The 19,263-nt window shown below is 38.7% G+C and overlaps 3 protein-coding genes across 19 annotated transcripts in view; 1 reads left to right on the top strand and 2 right to left on the bottom strand.

Moving 5' to 3' along the window:
* Nucleotides 1-9,206, top strand: part of LOC128861696 (PAN2-PAN3 deadenylation complex subunit PAN3) — a 44,908-nt gene extending 35,702 nt beyond the window's left edge. For all 14 annotated transcript variants that reach the window (XM_054100015.1, XM_054100012.1, XM_054100009.1 and 11 more), the window contains 10 exons: nucleotides 1,676-2,176; nucleotides 2,260-2,731; nucleotides 2,919-3,035; nucleotides 3,118-3,238; nucleotides 6,286-6,408; nucleotides 6,479-6,608; nucleotides 6,693-6,829; nucleotides 6,890-7,081; nucleotides 8,454-8,616; nucleotides 8,691-9,206. In XM_054100015.1, coding sequence (XP_053955990.1) covers nucleotides 1,676-2,176; nucleotides 2,260-2,731; nucleotides 2,919-3,035; nucleotides 3,118-3,238; nucleotides 6,286-6,408; nucleotides 6,479-6,608; nucleotides 6,693-6,829; nucleotides 6,890-7,081; nucleotides 8,454-8,616; nucleotides 8,691-8,801 — 2,067 coding nt within the window. In that variant the 3' untranslated portion in view covers nucleotides 8,802-9,206. The remainder of the gene's footprint in view (nucleotides 1-1,675; nucleotides 2,177-2,259; nucleotides 2,732-2,918; nucleotides 3,036-3,117; nucleotides 3,239-6,285; nucleotides 6,409-6,478; nucleotides 6,609-6,692; nucleotides 6,830-6,889; nucleotides 7,082-8,453; nucleotides 8,617-8,690) is intronic.
* Nucleotides 9,207-16,452: 7,246 nt separating this feature from the next.
* On the bottom strand, nucleotides 16,453-17,491 carry LOC128861297 (uncharacterized). Its single transcript, XM_054099334.1, has one exon. The coding sequence runs from the start codon at nucleotides 17,489-17,491 to the stop codon at nucleotides 17,318-17,320; it is 174 nt and encodes a 57-aa protein (XP_053955309.1). The 3' UTR covers nucleotides 16,453-17,317.
* Nucleotides 17,492-17,507: 16 nt separating this feature from the next.
* On the bottom strand, nucleotides 17,508-18,885 carry LOC128861296 (uncharacterized). Of its 4 annotated transcripts, none has more exons than XM_054099330.1 (4): nucleotides 18,778-18,885; nucleotides 18,287-18,556; nucleotides 18,132-18,232; nucleotides 17,508-17,705 (listed from the first exon to the last, which is right to left on the bottom strand). In XM_054099330.1, exons 2-4 carry the CDS (start codon nucleotides 18,474-18,476, stop codon nucleotides 17,508-17,510), a joined length of 489 nt encoding a protein of 162 aa, XP_053955305.1. In that variant the 5' UTR covers nucleotides 18,477-18,556; nucleotides 18,778-18,885. The 4 variants fall into 4 exon arrangements, with proteins under 4 accessions (XP_053955305.1, XP_053955306.1, XP_053955308.1 ...); XM_054099331.1 differs by having other exon boundaries at nucleotides 18,287-18,509; nucleotides 18,778-18,869; XM_054099333.1 differs by lacking the exon at nucleotides 18,778-18,885 and adding an exon at nucleotides 18,608-18,751 and having other exon boundaries at nucleotides 18,287-18,509.
* Nucleotides 18,886-19,263: the final 378 nt, after the last annotated feature.

Below are 19,263 nucleotides of genomic sequence, written 5' to 3' on the forward strand. Positions count from 1 at the left end.
CCGTGCTTCCGAGGAACTAGTTTGCTCATTTCATATTTGTTCAACATCTAAAACCATCTTTTAGTAGTCTTGTGGTTTCACCATATGATTTTCCATCATTGTGCAATCTAATCAATCAATAAGTAGTGTTAGTGGTCGTGTTTTTCGAACCTCCCGTGTTAACTAAAAGTTTCTTATTAATATACGCAATCATTCGTGCGACAGTGACTCGATTTGCCTTACCCGTGTTACTTGGACACTTCATTCTTCATGCCATGCATATCAGGTCAAAAGGTTGACTGTGGCCAACCCAACAAAAAAATACAATGTACATACAGCTAAGTGCAGTGAATTTTTTCATCTATCTTTATGAAAATTTATTGCAAGCTGATATTGAATACCTGCAGCAAACCAATAAACAGTATTGCTGTACAGAATGTACAAAAGCGCGCCGTAATTCGGTTTAGCCATTTTAAACAATTTAAAATACGCGCTTATAAAGGGTGGTTAAATTTCAAGGGCCGATGTTGAATGTGAACCACACCTAAACGTCGACGACACCGTTGGACTTCTTTCTTTGGGGTTATTTGAAAGAAAAGGTGTACGTCGATAAGCCAGCAACAATTCAAGAGCTAAAGGATGAGATAATTCAGCACATTAACGGCATAGAACCTCAATTATGCCTCAGCGTCATCGAAAATTTGTACCATCGGATGGAGGTGTGCCGCCGAGGCCGTAGCGGCATTTGGCCGATATTTTGTTGCATATGCAATTGAGCCATACCAATATTATCATAATAAAGAGAAATGACAATAATTTCCTAAAAAAATTGTATTTTATGCAAAATCAACACCGGCCCTTGAAACTTAACCACGCTTTATTACTCTACCTCCGAAAATGGACGAAAATTGTTTCTAGGATAATCAAAGTGCGCGTTACTAATTTCTTATGATCAACAAGTTTGGCGAATTTATTTCAAAGCTTTGGTATTTCACTTTAAATATGCCTCTGATTGAGGTAACATTTATTTGTGAAACTTGGGTTGTGCTAACAGAAGTAATTGCCTACATGTCGTTGTGAAGTAGTTGACCTTAGCTGTATCAACTTCGGCGCTTCAGCAGCCGATTTCAATATAACTATAAGAATAAGGACCTTTTTTTATTATCATCGAATATAGCTTATTTACAATAAGGGAGAGTTTAACACATCAGTCAACAATTTATTTTAAAATTTTGTAACAGTTTCCGATGAAAAGGTTTAAAAATCGTAGTTGTACCTCGAATTTTAGATTTATAGTAACAACCCACCACATTATTGTACTACTAATTTATGAAATATTGTTAAAAAATTGAGGCCTTCCGGAAATTCTAGGCTCACTCGAGGTTTCCTTAACCATAAACTAACTAATTGCATGATGTGTTTACATGTAAACCTCCGGCTTCTATTTAAATTATTTAACGATTTACTCACCACACCATTTAACTTACACGTAGATAAATACATAAATGTGCCCCCAAAAATATTTGTATTTGTACGTATTTCGTTACACATTAATTCACTAATATCTCTTAATTATTATTATGTGTGCATGTATAGATTATTTGTATATGTTTGTATATTTGAAATGATGTGTTAATTATATATATTTTTTCATATTTTCGCGTCCCTATGGGCATATGAATTATCGGTTTGCCAGGTAACTCCGCAGTCACCCGAATTCATTCCAACTCGCATAAACTCGTCCCCGAATTTTTACACACCTTATCATACGCCTATGCTGAATAATGGTATTAGCACTGCTAGTGTCAACGTAGGTGGAGGCGTTGGGCCATCGGCAGCAAAATCGGTGAATGGTACACCCTCATCTCTGCTTGGTTTGCAGAAGGCATCTGCTGCTGCCGTAGCACAGCAAAAACAACTGCAACAGCAACACCACCATCAGCATCAACAATCACAGCATCAGCAACAGACGCAGTCGTCACACGCCTTGGTAAACGGAGTTATAGCGACGACCCAGCCACCGGCTGGCACACAATCATATGTCAATATGACAACTCCTCTGAAAGTGCGCAGCAATATGCTACGCAATGAATCACCTACCAACCTTGGTGGTGGTGTTGCTGGGGAAAAGTCTCCACCACGCATCACACCTCATGCCTCGCCCATCCCAACAACGCTGCCGGCAAACGTACATCAGGTTTGAAATTTCATTGATAAAGCTCTGTGCTATTTTATACTATACACTTAACTGTTTTGTTATTCATAAACAACTTTTTGTAGGAGAATGTAGGTGGCACTATCTACTTTTATCCAACTGCCAACCATACCAACGCCGCCAACAGCAGTGCGGTGGTGAATAATGTTGACCCCGTGAGCGCACATCATGCCGCGCCATCGGTGGTGGCACCTATACCGCCTGTGCAACCGCCATTGCTGTACACGGGTCATCATGTGTACCCAGGGCCGGCTTCAAACTTAATTGCGTTGCAACCTAAAACACACTTGGAATCTGCCTTCTTCCTGCCTGATGAGATACGTTCAGAAATTCTTGCCCGCAATGAGATCTCGAATTTAATCCTCGACCCGGTCGATGTGACGCAGCATGCCCTTCCACCGGAAGTGGACAATTACCACTCGTTATATCCATTAGAGCCAGTACAGGCGTTACACGGCAAACTTACTATTCTTTCATCTACCTATAAGGGCACACATAGCACCACTGGCATTAAATATTGCTTGCGGAGATTGCATGGTAAGTAAACACGTGCGAATAGAGGCCGATGTTTAAAAAATGTTAGAGTTCCTCAAATCTTTGAAAAACCTCAGGCGAAAAACCACAGTTATTTATTTTTAATATTCCAAGTGAGTTTAAAAAATTACTTTCTTAATGTTTACATTAAATGTACTTAATATAAGTTTATTTAACTTCCGTTTCTTAGGTTTTCGTCTTCAATCAACAAAATGTATGGCCGTCGTAGAGATGTGGAAGAAATTACAACATTCGAATGTCGTACAACTACGTGAGGTATTCACGACAAAAGCATTTGGTGATAATTGTACGTAAATATTGTCGGACATCTGTTATGACAAATATAAATAAAAGCTTAAATTTGTATTCATTCTCTTTCTAATTTATAGCGTTAGTATTAGTTTATGATTATCATCCCGGCTCACAAACCTTGCTTACTAAGTACTTTACGCCCACACAGGAGGCCAATGGCTATCCCGATCCATTCCAAGGCGATGCGCGTCCGTTCAGGTACATACCATTTTCTTAATTTTTTTCTCACGTTCATAAATACTAATAAGTACTTTACCCATTAAAAGTATCAAATGTATGGCGCACCGCGTCAGTTATGAATGATAATACACAGGGTGCGTTGGCAACTTGAGAGTAAAACTAATTAGCTTTTATTTTGAACAAAATTTAATTAAGCTTCAAGAAATGTTTACACATTATGGTGTTATTACATATATGTATGTCTATAAAATCATTCCAAAAAAGTTCCATTACCTGCAACAACCTCCCCGAGCCTTCTTAGAAGAAATAGTGTTATGAGGATGCGTAATGGTTTCAGGTTCAACTACACCCCATACGTAGTAATCCAAGGAATCAAGGTCTGGGGAGTTAGGCGACCACAAGTTCGTTGTTATGTGGCCAAGGAACTTTTCATCCATCCAATCTGGTGTCGCCATCGCTTTGTGTGAAGGAGCAGCGTACATTCGAAATCCTTGAATAAAGAAGTGTGGTGGCATGACATGTACTTTCTTGCTCACAATACCTAAAACCATAACAGTGACTGGAAACTTCGTATGCATGACAAAAGGAACCTCTGTAGGATTGGAATCTAGCCATCTTTCATTTCTGCAGTCATAGCATCTCACGCGCTTCAGGGTGTTTAATTTTGTTTAGAAGACGTTTTGATGGGATAATTCGCAGTTCTAGTTTTTGCGCCGACATAAACTGTCTTCTGCGCATAACGTAGAATTTATACCGCAGATCTTCTTGAACAACTCTATGTATAAGAGCCTCACAAACATTAACCTGCTACGCAAGAGCCCTCATTTATTTTGAAGGGTCCTCGTCAAGAGGCGCTGCCCCTTGTTGAATGAATTCTGCAGATCGGACAGTGTCGGAATGTTTCTCCTGATTTTTGCGTTTTGCAGCAGATTCTCCGTCGCCACCAATACACGGTGAAACTTATGAACGAATCAATTGGCGCACTTAGAAAATTAAAGATTCGCACTTATACCAACGATATCTGCATATTTCTTCATTTCTTTAGTTAAGTTGTAATCATCCATGTATTATTGGAAAGAGAGCAAAAATAAAAATATTAGTTTCCAGGAAGTGATGGCCACATAAATGCATGCCCTCAAATACCGTATGCACCCTGTGTGTACATTTAATATACTTCTATATGCATGCAATAGCACACAGTGTTAGGGCTTATCACGCCATACGACATTATCAAACTTTTTCGTTAGTACACCTGGTATCTAAAAATGTACATCAAAAGAAGACATACATATTTTGGCGATTTGTTATAGCACTTAGCGCTCATAATCTTAAAAAACTATAAATAAGACAAAAAATGAAATAATCAGCGAACATAACAAAGATGGTTGCGCTTAGATTGCTTTAGTCAATTGCCGAAGAAACTTTTATCGAATGACCTTTAGTTCCGGCGAAAAAATTCAGAGTTTATTCACACATTTTTTTAACTAAATGGTTATTTAAGAAAAAAAAATCGTTTTATTTATAGATATCAAACTGAGTTTCTATCAATGTGTATGTATGAGTGCTAAATAATGAAACACCCTTATTATGTCAAAACGGCAATGTGAAAAGTTTCTCAGTATTACTTTAAATAAATAAAATTTAGCATATTTTTTTGTGTGTAACTATTTTTAAGTGCACGCATTGGAATAGGAGACAAGCTGAGAATGTTCCGTTTAAACGGCTATAACTTTTAAAAATACACCAATGGTTTTGTTACCATATTCCATTAGTATCGATCCTCAAATTCGGGGCTTCCATTAGAGTAGGGAGATTTTGTAAGGTATTGCATTTGGCGGCAGCCTTTGTCGTCTTCTCAGAAATAAGTTTTTTTCTCAAAGTAATTCTCACGTATTTTTGCTGAATCTGAGAATTATATGTGGTATTCTTACATGCACCTCTTTCTGTGAATATCTCCTGTATGGACTACGTATAAGGAAACTTGCTGCTTTACATGTTGCCATTGTTGTCATGTTTTTCGCCTTATATTAAATTTTTATGTAAAAATCCTTATAATTACAGCACAGCCTTCTTGTTTTTATTTATTTTTTTTTTTTTTACTTTTAAATGTATAAAGAATGTACACGAAAAAACTAGTCGATTGTGTTTACACGTCACTTGCATAAAACCAACTGTAAATAAAAAATTAGTGCACGTCCTTATAGTGTTTGGTATCGTTATTAATTGGCGTATTTACTTTCGTAACTTCTACGTATTCTTCAAAATGTATTCAGTTAAGTGTGAGCTTGCGGAGAAAATTGTGCGCAAAAAGCAAGAAAATGGTCATTTATCGCACAATGCCATAGCAAACACTATAGTCCGAAAAGTACTTATGTGCTAAAAAAGTTTAATGAAAACTTGTCGGTTGAATGGAAGGTCTGAAAGTGGAAGAAAAAAAGGATCTGTGTGGCAGTCACAAGCCAAAGAAGTGTTGGAATTATTGCGAAAAAAACTTGCCTTTCACTTCGAGATGCGGCGAAACAGGTCAATATGTCGAGAGGTCACGTGAAAAAAGGGGCGCAAAAGTGAAGGTTTACGATCATATAATATATTATTACAATATTGTAAAACGTTAGTGGGTGTTTATAAACAAATGCACAGATATGAGCTCATAAAAAGATAGATATGTGGAAAGACAATACATGGGCATACATACATAAGAACTCATTTAATTCGTTTTATATTCAACTTTTTTCGTTCGAAGTTCGTCAATAGCACGCATCCATGGCAATAAGGGAATAGCCGGTTAGCAATTACTTTATGATTCGGGATTTTCATAAATTCTTCGGTAATGGTTCCGAAGATCTACGATCAACAATATTTGATATATCAAACATTGTTTTAGGCCAAATTACAATGAATATCGTTGCCTGATGTCCATGTTTACTTTTGCAAGGAAGCTTATTCAAAGAAAGAAAATTCATTTAAAAGCAAAGCTATGCGACACGATTCATACACTGACAAGGAGTTGTGATGAATTATACTTTATTAACAAATAAAACCATATTAACTTTCCTCACTTTCAGCCACAAAAGCAACTTACAACGCACCAATAACGGACCATTGTTACCAGAGGCAACTATTTGGTCAATTATTATGCAATTGACAGCCGGTTTACGTGCAATCCACCAGGCAGGACTCGCCTGCAAGTGAGTCGATGATCAGAAGCATTTTAACTTTGTTTGTTTTTAATTAGAAATTGAATTCGAAATACGAAAGGGTCTTGGATCCAACAAAAGTACTAGTAACTGGAAAACGGATGCGTCTGAGTTTTTGTGGCACAAGCGATATTGCACAATTCGACCCAAACGCAGCGAATCCTTTGGCTGTGGCTAGCATGCATCAGCAAGTAAGAGATAGCCATTCACTAATAAAATATGCAATCGTACTAAATGTTTATGTCAAACTCAATTGGCACATGTTTTAATTGCAGGATGATTTGACTGCTTTGGGTCGGCTAGTTTTAGCCTTAGCCTGTCGATGTTTACAATCGGTGCAGCGAGAAAATGTCCAAAATAGCATTGAAATGGTATCACGTCACTACTCCACCGATTTGCGTAATTTCATTGTGTAAGTTATTGACTGTCAAATTGCGGAAAATCATTTTCTCATTTATTTAATTAACTACAGTTATCTATTTTCGACGACGCAACGGCGCTCAGTAACTGATCTTATGCCAATGATCGGTGCACGTTTCTACACACAAATGGATGCATTGCAAAGCCTCTGCGACATGCAGGAAGACGAGTTGGCCAAAGAAATGGAAAATGGTCGACTGTATAGAATTTTGGTGAAATTAAACTGCATAAATGAAAGACCTGAGTACGTAAATATAATAAGTCTGACCAGTGACAACCAGTAAATTAGATCTCCGCGTGTTATGTCATTTCTTATTCAAAATTTTGATTAACTTTAACAAAGCTGATTGGAACGGCTCCGCCATCCTTCACATTCCAAGAGATGTACAAGTTAGCGAGCGTCAATTCCGCAGGGTGGCTCGCTTCATACCAGCTGGGCGATTCGGATGGATTTCCGGCACAAGCTCCCCAGCAGAATCAGCTGTCTTTGCCAACTAGCGTAGGCATCAAGATGGCTTCCTTGGGGGGCACAGTACCACCATATCTCTAAACCCCATGAATACGCAGGACTGTGGACTCAACCTTGCTAGAAAAAACCCGTTCTAGTAGCATTAGATTTGTCGAAGACTTTCGACAGAGTATTTGCGTCAGGCACAGAAACTGGAGAGGTGGTCGGCGAATTATGTGTATGATCGTCAGTCGTGCTTTTAAAATTCTCTATCTCAAACCACTTCCAAAATTTCCTCATCCACCAGAGGGAGTTTCCTTGATGTCATACGCTGACAATTGTTAAATATTGTCGATCGCCAATATCATTGATGACTTATATTCAAAAGTAATCAGCGAACTGTCTCGCTTCTTTACTGCGATTAGCTTAAAACTTTCTCCCACTAAATCTATGGTGACCCTTTTTCACCACCTGGACGCAGGAGACCAAACTCTAACTGGATGTGGACGACAAACCACATCTGGCTAGAGAACCCAAATTTGGTATCTTTCTTCAAAGATAAGTAAACGCTACTGGTGACATTGAATGTGTTCGGCACACCCTTTATAAATTTTGTAGCGCTCTTTTAAACGCCGGGGACAAGTGGCACGCAGTGGGTGCAGCACAAACCTACCAAATGATTGCACTCACGACGGCGGCCAAATGTCTCTTGATGTTGCCCATTCAACATCTTCACAGTGGGCGTGTATGCTTCCTGTTAAGAAGCGTAACACCATGCTCAGCAAGCAGTTCCTGCTAGGATCAACCCTAACAGTCACTTGCTGGAGGCTAGCTCTAAAGGGATTAAGGCATATGTGTGTACAACAGCCACTGGACCCTACATTAGAGTCCCTGACCTCCGCAGACGAAAACCTTCAGTAGTCTCGTGAGACCTACGCCCTTCTGGCACAATTTCGTTCTGGATATTGTAGCATACATGCTCAACATATGTCTGAAATGTGGAGGTACCAGGCATGACACTAACCTCTTCACATACCCACTTAAACACCGGTTTTCATTAATTCTTCCCTGTCAGATGGATGACTTCGCCCCGGGCAGGATTTTGTGAACTGCTGCAACAACAACTACAGCAACACATTTTTTTAACAAATTTTAATTTATATTTCAGTTTTAATATGGATTGCACTTGGTCAGAAACTGGTGATAGATACATGCTGAAATTGTTTCGTGATTATTTGTTTCATTCCGTCACAGAGGATGGTCGTCCATGGCTGGATCACGCACATATCGTACACTGTTTAAATAAATTGGATGCCGGCGCACTGGAACGAGTAGTTTTCATTATTATGAGTTTTAAATTTATTAATATATGTATATAAAAATATTTTTTAACAACTTTTTACAGGTTCAACTGATGTCGCGAGACGAACAATCTGTCTTGATCGTTACATATGCTGAACTGAAAAATTGTCTTGAAAATGCATTTTCTGAGCTGATGGTGAACGCCCCAACATAATGCTTTCCACACATTGCTAACGCCTCCGAGGTCAGTGTCACCACCTTCGGAACCTCCATCACGATCGTTGGCATTAATAGGAAACATACATAATTGCATTAACAGTCACATTATTTGGTAGCATTAAAAATTGTAAATGAAAGTGCTGTTAATCTAAAAACCACCGTCTGTTATGAGAGGAAACTAAGCACGAAAAATATTTGTAACGCAAAAGTATTCAAGCTTTTTACCCACAAATTAAATCCGTCGAACCATCGATCATATCTTTCCCCTCTCTTTTCCGAACTACATATACCATATATTTATCGATCCCTGCGACATACAATATAATTATTAAGCTAAAAAGATTTTAATGTGGAAACATAGAAAAAATATAAATCGAAAGAAACTGAAATTTAAACAAAGTACTTTTTAAAAGTCTTAACCAACCAGAAAAATTGCAAATCGAAACGAGATAAGTCATTTTACTCGTTATCTACAAAAAAAGTGTTTGGCACTGTCTATTGAATACTAACAAGGTGTTTTGTTGTTGTTGTACAGAAAGGAAAGGTGGAGCAAATTGTCTATTTTTACAAAAAAAAAAAAACAAAAAATACAAAAATTAAACTTGTTGAATTGAAAACAGCAAACAAAGAAATATAATTGGGAAACTAGACATAGTGAGAAATCACACCCGACAGCGGCGAAAATTCTTCCTAGGGAAGAAAAATTCAATCACAAAATAAAAGCATGTCCAAAAGGCAGATACATACATATAATAACTTCTAAAGTGTTATGTGGTAGTGGAGTGGCAGAATTGATCGGCTAAAGTTACCGAATGAAAAGCACAACTCTGCTACTATTCGAATCGACTATTTTAGCTCATTTGACTGTTTGGCAAATCAACAGAGACTTAATATTTTCTATTAATCGTTTTTGTTCAGTTTATATTCATTATTGTAGTTTTTTAATCTATTGCTGTTGGCTTCTTAATGCGGTTTTAAATTTGATGCAAGGAAATAACTATCAATTTTTTTTATTATTAAAATTTGTTTGTCAGCATATATGCACATATATATGTAGCACGTGCGCGAAGATTATTAAAAATTTTACCGGTTATTAGAAAATATTCACAAATTATTTTATCAAAATTATCGGCACATCTATCTGTCCAGCCAAGCGTCTTTGGACATAATGAGACCGTACCTTCAAGAAGCCCAACTTATTTCTTCTACAAGCGAATTAAGTAATTTTAAATTATTGTACTTGAATAAGACTTATATTTAACAATAATAAAAGAAAAATTAAAAAAAAAATAATAATTATTAGAAGGAATGGAAACTCAGCATGTAAGTTTAATGTTAGCTCAATTCAAAAGTTTTTATATTAGAAACACCGATTACGTTCAATATAGTTCCTTTAACTGCCTTTCTGCTAGCTTAGCTAACTCACCAATGAGAGTCTATTAGAATGTCAGTCCTTTTTACTTTTTAAGTCCTCCGTATATTGTACTGGCACATTCAGGGCAGCACTGGGGCAAGTTTTACATGCTCCTTTGCCCCCTCCCCAGTTTACTGATATTATAACCCTTTGCAGGAGTAGAAGGCTATACTGGCCTTCTTTAACCGATTTTCAATGTGTAGCTTCCAATGAAGTTTGGAGTCAAGTATCACTCCAAGATACCTAACTTCGGATGAGGCGAAAAATGTGTGTGTATCACTTTTCGGCAACGAATTTCGACAGCGACGGATGGCTAAGTTGTCTAGTAATGCTCTTCCGATGCCTATCGAAGTTTAGTATTGGTGGAATGAGCCCGAGGCCACCCATTCTTTTGTAAATCCTTTTTTATTTAAAAAGTTTAGTTTTAGGAATTTTCATTTAGGTCAAGTACTAATTGTTGTGTGTCAGGAACGACTTGCGAAACTGGATAAATTCAAATCCAACGTCAATAGAATACTTTCTGAGGAGCATTTTAAATATACAATATTTTTCTAAATAAAATATTTCTTTTCTAGTGTCGACGATGCTAATAAAACATTTTCTGAATGTGCATAAATATTAATTACTCTTAACTATCTTAAATACAACACAACGTAAGTTAGGAGCCAACAACTGTGTCCAATGAATCAATTTAGATTCTAACACATTGTCATACCCAATAGAGCTGTATAGAGCTTTAATATTAAAATACATACATCATATATTATTTCCAACACTTTTCTTTAAATGTACACATTCACCTTAAGACTGAATCACTCTATTACTTTTCGATTATTCGCTTACAAATTCAACTTCCAAGTGTATACCCTCTGCTTATATGCATTTCTTTAATAGCTATCGTAATTTCTAGATCTGGCAGCTCGAATCTTCGGACGAGTTCTGTTGTAGCAGCAGATTACTAAACCTCGTATGTGCGATGTAGTCACCTGTCATCGTCTAACTCATCTAGCGGTAGACCCAGAAAGCGTGCTCAGTCACACTATCTGCTGTCGCCATCAAGATTTTTTTATGTTTTTGTTTTAGCATCTCGTTCGCTATTGTTGCCAATCGTTTCGCGAAACACCATTCAGAGAACGTTAACGCTATCATGGTAAAATTTACAATTTGGCTTATTCTCAGTGATAAACTCAAATTTGCAGCACTGCCGACTAAGTTTTTTTTTTTGTCAATGTATTTAAATATTGTCTGGCGTTCATTGTGCCGTCAATAAACACCAAGTCTCCTACTCCTTTATTTGAAATGCACCCCCAAACCATAACGGAAATTTTACCGTGGAATTATATTTCGATTTTGTAAAGCTGTCAATGGCTTGCACAATACTCTAATCAGTCTCCATTGCATTATCTTTGTCTCGTTGCAATAATCTCCTGGGTCGGCAATGTGGTTCAAAGCCAAAGACAGGCGTTTTTCTACATTTTGTGCAGAGAGCAATGGATCTCGCTGAATATATTTGGTGCAGTATGGCTTGACGCACTGCTTCATGAGAAACAACAATACCACACTCCTCGTTAAGCTCCATTGCAAGTGTTCTCAAAGGAATTCGCTGCTTTGATCCAATTTTCCTATCATCAAGCCTTCTGCACGTCCAGTAATTTTAGTTTTAGGCCCACCCGCACGCTCTTTTCAACAATTTTTCACTAAATGATACAACGAAAGCATCAAAATGATCCTTGAAAAGCATAGATACCGGTAAATCGCAGTTAATCGCGCAACACATGCTAAAGAAATCGAAAAAAAAAAAATATATATATATAGAAGCAGTGTTAATTTTTTTTTTTTTGTATTAATTGTTTTTCCAAAGAATTAAAAGTTTTTTTTATTAATTCCCTTTAATTTGCTGTGAATAAATATAAATCTGTTCAAAAATAAGTTAAAGATAAACAAAGAGTGCTATTTTTTATATTGAATTCTCAAAACTTAAATTATTTTCTATGTCAAAACTCATTCTTGACATACTGTATGCACGTATGCGCGTTTATCTTTCTGCACCAATGTTAATATGTTTTTTTAACGCTATAAAATAATAAATAATATGCTTTATTTTTTCCAAAATATTCTCTTTGGAGTCACTGTACTTCTTTCTACATTCGCTTGAACCAATTTGCAAAGCACTTTTGCCATTCACAAGTGGATACTTCCGACACAAGTCTTCAAACAGCTTCTTCAGGCTTCATAAAACAAACAAATAGTTGTGCACAGTCAGAATTGTCTGTTTTAAGTCTCTACAGTTCCAAAATGACTAGATTTTGGGAAAAAACACGCGACCATTTGCTTTGAGGTACTTCTTTCGCGAACAACTATAGATTGCCCGTTTCAATTAAGCTTGCCTTGCATAAATCCTAGATTCGTCATGATTTCATAGACGTATTGTAAAACGCGGCTTAATTTCTTCACCATTTCCTTACACCAATCGACATACTCGTACATAAGTAATATACATTTTTGGGCAATTGTCAAATTATGCGATGGCCTCGAATTTATGCTGGTCCCACTAATACCCAAGGATGCCTCCATCTCTCGATATGTCACATGACGATCTTGCGTTATCAATTGACACAGATCATCCATTGCTTCTGGCCCAATAACCCTTTCTGAAGTCCTTAACGAAATTCATCCTGCAAGAATCGACGTTTGCGTTTAATAGTGTTACACAGTGGCTAAGTGTAGTACCAAAAATTTCAACACCAAAGTTCGAAGTGAGTTGATCAATACACTCCTATCTTCATAATCCACGTCAAAAATTGTACTAAATCGGACGAAATTATGACGACTTAAATACAACTTTCAGGCGAGACGAATTTTTCAACTCATTGAAACTTTATGCATACATATGTAAGTTTATCCTAAAAAATACCAAAATTCTCGAATTACAGGTTGTTGTTGTTGTTGTTTTAACAGTAATGGTAGCCCCATCAGCTCATCTAGGGGTAGGCCCAGGAAACATGCTGTTTCGACAGGTTGGGCACAGAGGGAGAGGGGTGTTAGATGAGTCGGTTTTAGGGGGCATGTGAAGAGGTGGTTAGTGTCGTGCGGGGTACCTTCACATGCCGGACATGTGTTTGGAATGTCGGGGTAAATTCTGGATATGTAGGAGTTTAACCTGCTACAATATCGAGAACGTAGTTGTGACAGTGTTACACGAGTCTCACGCGGAAGCTGGAGCTCTTCGTCTGCAATAGGTGGTGGTTGGACTCCGATTACGGCATTCACAGGACGGGAGTTCATGAAGGTGGTGACGGTCTCCCGGTGGATGTCGTTTATTGACTGTCCAAATACTGTTCGGTCCAGTAGATTGCGGTCAGTTTTGTCTTGGATTTCGTCAGCGTAATCTAAAAGGTGTCTCCTGACGTGCCTGGGAGGCGGCTCAGGCTCAAGCAGGTGCCTGCAGGAGCCTGCAGGAGTGAAGCCTGCGGTAGCATCCAAGCAGGAACTGCTTGCTGAGCAGTTTGTTATGCTCCACTACTGGGAGCATTTGTGCCTAGTTATGCAGGTGTTGAATGGGGGACATCAGGAGGCAACCGGGCGCTGTCCGAATGGCAGTATTTTGACATGTCTGTAGCTTTATCCACTGCGTGTCACTAGTTCCAGGCGACCAGACAGGCGCAACATAGTTCAGAACCGGCCGACCAATTGCCTTAAATGTCGAAAGCAAAAGTTCTTTGTCTTTGGTTAAGGTTACACCCAAAATTTTGGGGTTGTTTACCGTCGGAATTGGTGTGTCGTCGACTTTTACCTTAAGGGACAGCTTGACCTCTTTTATCCCCAAAATTTTGGGGTTGTTTACCGTCGGAATTGGTGTGTCGTCGACTTTTACCTTAAGGGACAGCTTGACCTCCTTTATCCATGTGGTAAAGAGGGTCGCCGTGGACTTGGTGGGGGAAAGTTGGAGATTCCTCGCAGTGAAAAAGCGAGAAAGGTCGGTGAGGTAGTTGTTCACTTTGGAACACAGGCCATCGATGTCATTGCCCGACGCCATTATCGTGCAATCGTCAGCGTATGAGATCAGGGACACTCCCGCTGGTGGTTAGGGGAGCTTCGAGATATAGAAGTTGGACAGCAAGGGAGAAAGGACACCACCCTGCGGCACACCTTGCTTAATCTTCCTCTGCTTTGATGCTCGATCTCGAAAAATCACTGACGAGTGCCGACCGCTCAGGTAGTTTGCGGACCACCTCTTCAGCCCTGGCGGGAGTGTCGACTGATAAATATCATCTAGTAGCGTTGAATGGCTGACTGTGTCAAAAGCCTTCTTCAGGTCCAACGCTACTAGGACAGTCCTCTCGCAGGGGCGGTTTTGGTTAAGCCCGCGGTTTATCTGGGCGTTTATGGCGGTGAGTGCAGTGGTGGTGCTATGCACTCGTCGGAAGCCGTGCTGATGTGGGGCTGGGGCCAGGTGTTTCGTGAAGAGTGGGAGTAGGAGAGCTTCAAGTGTCTGCACTACTGGGGAAAGGAGAATTATCGTCCGATAAGATTCCCCTTGGTTGGCGGGTTTCCCAGGTTTCAGTAGTGGGAACACTCTCGCTGCTTTCCACTTGTCAGGGATGATGAGAGTGGCCAGGGACAGATTGAAGACCCTTGTGAGAAATCCTACTCCCAAAGGTCCCAGATGCTTCAGCATCAGCGCGTTTAGTCCTTCAGGGCCAATGGCTTTTGATGTTTTTGATTTGTTGATGGCCCCCTGAACCTCATCACCGGAGAAAGCATGTGGCGCACTGTCGTTCGTCAGTTTGTGCAGCCTTCTGGTAGCACGACGTTTGGTTCTGTCGGCCGGAGGATGCAATATAAAAAGCCGGCTAAAAAAGCTCGCGCATCTCTTCGGGTCCGACGAAGTGCAACCGTTGAAGGCGATAGCCACCTTCGTCGGGTTAGACAGGGACCTAACGGTGGACCAGAGCTTACTCACCCCAGAGGTGAGGTTACAGGTTTTCAGGTGCTCAACCCATTTAGGCCGCTTGTGTTGATTTACCAGTTGCCGGATCTCCAATTAAGATCACGCTCGTTTGCCAAGCTGGCTGCTTCGGCTGGGAAATGGAGACGAATGTCTTTAAAACTTCCAGCTGGAATGAAGCGAGCCGCAGCAGCTGTGAGCACCTTGCGGAATGCGCGTTCACCTACGCGCACATCAGTGGGGATGGGAAGAGCGGCGATGGTGTCCTCGGTGAATTCCGTGAAGCCGGCCCAATTAGCTTTTTTAAAGTTCAAATATTATACTACCGGTGGTTCGCGGAAACAAAGGCGGCAGGTCTCTCAATCGAGACGATAATAGGCAAGTGGTCTGATGCAAGCGATAGCATAGGTCGCCACGTTATCCTATTTATCAAACCCGCGCTATTGTTAGGTCAGGCGAGCTGCTGCAATTGCCCACTACCCTGGTGGGGGCGTCGTCGTTCACAGTGCTGAATGTCGAATCGTCTATCTGCTCTGCCAGTTGCTGTCCCCTACGATCATTTGGCAGGCTTGAATGCCAAAGATCGTGATGCGCATTGAAGTCACCTACAACCAATCGGTTTTCAGCTCTGATGAGCGCACCTATATCAGGGTGATATCCTGCCGGGCAGCAGGTGACAGGGGGTATATAGACGTTAAATATTTCGAGCTCGGAATCGCCTGTCCGGACAGCTATGCCTTGACATTCTAAAGCGCTGCCCCTGCGGTCGATGCCTTCATCGATGAGACGATACTGCACTGTGTAGTGGACTATAAACGCTAGGCCACCACCATTGTCTCGCTCGCGATCGTGTCTGTGCACGTTATAGCCATCCCTGGTGATCAGAGAGGACCTAGCTTGCAGCTTGGTTTCCTGGACCGCAGCTATTTTAATACTGTGTCGGCTCATAAAGTCAACTATCTCGTCGACCTTGCTCGTGAGTCGAATTACAGGTCACCACGAGCAGTGGTGTACAGGCGCTAAACATAAAAGGCAGCCCTGGTTTTTTTAACTTAATTAATTCGCACACTCGCATGCTTGCACTACTGTGGAGTGTCTTTACTATCTGTTTTTGTTGTTGTAGCAGCACAAACATAACCCGTATGTGCCTGGGAATGTTGCTGGAGGGACAGCAGCCCACACAGACAATAACGTAGAATCGACTGTCTGCATATGACCTTCTATTTTCGCTTTGTTTTGCATATTTTTACTTAACGGTATTTTACGTAATTTATCGTACACAGCTTTTGTTCAATTTCATTCATAGTAATATTTTATTATTGCGGTAGTTGTAGGAAGCGGACATGAAATTAGTAGTGGTGTATAATTATATCAAAATATGAGTAATAAAGTGATAGGGTATATTCAATAACGCATTATAATGCGCAACGTACTTTTGCAGTGTTGGCAATGCGTTCAGAAATGCAAATATGGCAGTACTGCAAATGCATCGCGTTCGAAAACGCCATTTTTGTATCAAATGTCGCGCATTATTTGCAGGAAAAATTTTAATACTGCCAATCTATCAATTGCAACACTTGTCACATTGGCAGTGCTGCCAGCGCTGCAATTACTGCGCATTTATAATGCGTTTCTGAATATACCCATATACAGATGTATCTCAAAAAACCGTAAATGAATTAACTTTGATTTTGAACTTTTTTGCATCAAATTTTATGAAAAATATGTTGTTATTCATCATCAATAACCCGGCACTCCAGTACTCCGCACGGCCCCGTGATTCTGGCTGCCGATTACCGAGATAGCACTGTTCATCCTTACGTGGCATTTAAAAAATATGTTTACAAATTGTTGATACATGCTAGTTTAGATCTATGCAAGCATTGTAAATGATGCTATTTGTTGGACGGAATGATTTAGGTTAAGGCTTTAACCTAGAATTTAAATTTTTTAGGTATTCGTATAAAAGTACAAATGTTTAAAAATACACTTTAAAAAACAGTACGCTGATATAAAGATATGTTGACGCATTAACAAAGTTTGTACTATGTCTAATTGTCTTGATGTGCTTTCGTCTTAATATATAAATTTGCATTTTAAATTGTATTCGAGTAAGATATTTTGTAATTATAGCATTCATAAATTTTCCTCAGGCATAACTAATCTCATGCTCATAGCTCTTTCCATCCCATTCGTGATTATCGGGAAGGGCATGATGGCGCAAACCACAGAGGCGTGGCCCAAACCGCAATATTACAATAATCACACCTACAATAAAGAGTGCAAGAGCAGCTACAGCTGGATAGAGCAATATGAAAGCCATTTTTTTAATTGGTGCTTTAAATGTCACTTTCGCGCTTCTGCAATTCTACGTATTCCTCTCGTTGTTGTTGCTGCTGTAAGGTACGGCCTTCAGGACGCGGTGGACGTTGTTGATGCAATTGATGTGAATGTGGTTCAATATGAGGCTGCAAAGCCGGCTGATATACTGGGGCTTCCTGTGCTTCGATATCTTCACTGAAGATTTGGGGCTTCGGCTGAAAAAAATCAAATTGCCAACACATTACTAAAAAATATAGGTATTTCAAGTGTTCTAATCTTTGTGATACAAAAATACTCCATCTCCCTTAATTTTTAATATATTTCTTAATGTTGATATAAAAAAGATATTCATAATACTTTGGTACTCATTAGTATTCATATCAATTTCGTATTAATCAAAGATACCTTCATTTAAGATTTAAAGGTATGCACGAGGGGACTTTTTTCTTAGCATTATATGAAGAATCCGAATCTGCTAGAAACAATGTCGAAAACAAATTGCCCGCCTTAGAGTGCATATATAGAAATTACATTCCAGTAGCGATTGTAATACATAACTACATACATACGTAAATGTGTTATAAAATATTTACAATTAACTAATAATTATAACAAACATTATAATTAATTGAAAGACTTACATAGAATTTTTCAAAATATGAGGCGTCTTTTAGCTCAGTAAAATCCAAGGGAGGTTGCAAGTGTGGTGTAGCTGACCAAATAGAAACCAGCCAGCGATTGCCTGTTAACGCATTTTATTAATATTATTAAAATAGTTTAAAAATCGATTTAGAACCTGTATGCCTATCTTGCCAGTATTTGCGATGTCTTGAGCAACACCCTAAGACAATATTTATTATAATAATGGAAACAAGAACAACAGTGCAAACAGCGATGGTCACATAAAAAGGAGAAAAATTTCCATATATATGTCCAGTGAAATACGGATTCTTTTCATATGCCGTACGTTCCTCAATAGTTGACATAGTCAATCAAACGTAGTAATCAAGAGCTCGTTTCTAGTATTGTGGAAGAGATGTTGAGGTTTATCTGCAGTGGTCATTGGCTTCAAAAGACACAAAAAATATATATATGTGTATGGAAATTACGTACATACATATTTTATTAGTTCCAAAATTGGGTGTGGCGCTCTCTTAAATAAAACTGCCTAAAAGAAATGCTTAGCCCATACCCATCAAACTAACTTCAATAATATTTTTTATTTCAAATTATAAAGAATAAATAATAGATAAATGTAATAATTTTACACGAAAATTGTAAACTCACATAATTCGGTTAAAGTAAAACAACGCCCTTTCCTATTCTTATTATCGAATAATATTAAGTAAACAGAAAACTTATCGTCAAAATATCGACCCGATACTATGTGTCGTGATCGATAAAATATTTATTTCCGTTCAATGAAATGTGGATTCCAAGATAACAATAGGGATTTTCATCCAAGCTAGCGAATATTCGTTAACCTTGGTCTTGTATTAAATTTTTGTAAACTTTCTGATTTGCTGAATAAAATTGTATCTACTGATTGGGTTATAATCAATAATTTTAACGAATTTAGCTAATAACTGACAGATTTGGGTTATTATGCACTTATTCGCCGTTAGACATAGCAAGAATGAGAATATAGAATTTAGTGTATTTTATATAAATTGATTTATGTTTTGCGAAACACCAATTAGACACAACATTTTTTTCTGCATATATAAAATCAGCTGATTTATAAAATTCATTATCATTTTAATAAGAAAGAAG

Source organism: Anastrepha ludens, chromosome 4 (genome assembly GCF_028408465.1).
Source record: "Anastrepha ludens isolate Willacy chromosome 4, idAnaLude1.1, whole genome shotgun sequence".
Classification (NCBI taxonomy): Eukaryota; Metazoa; Arthropoda; class Insecta; order Diptera; family Tephritidae; genus Anastrepha; species Anastrepha ludens.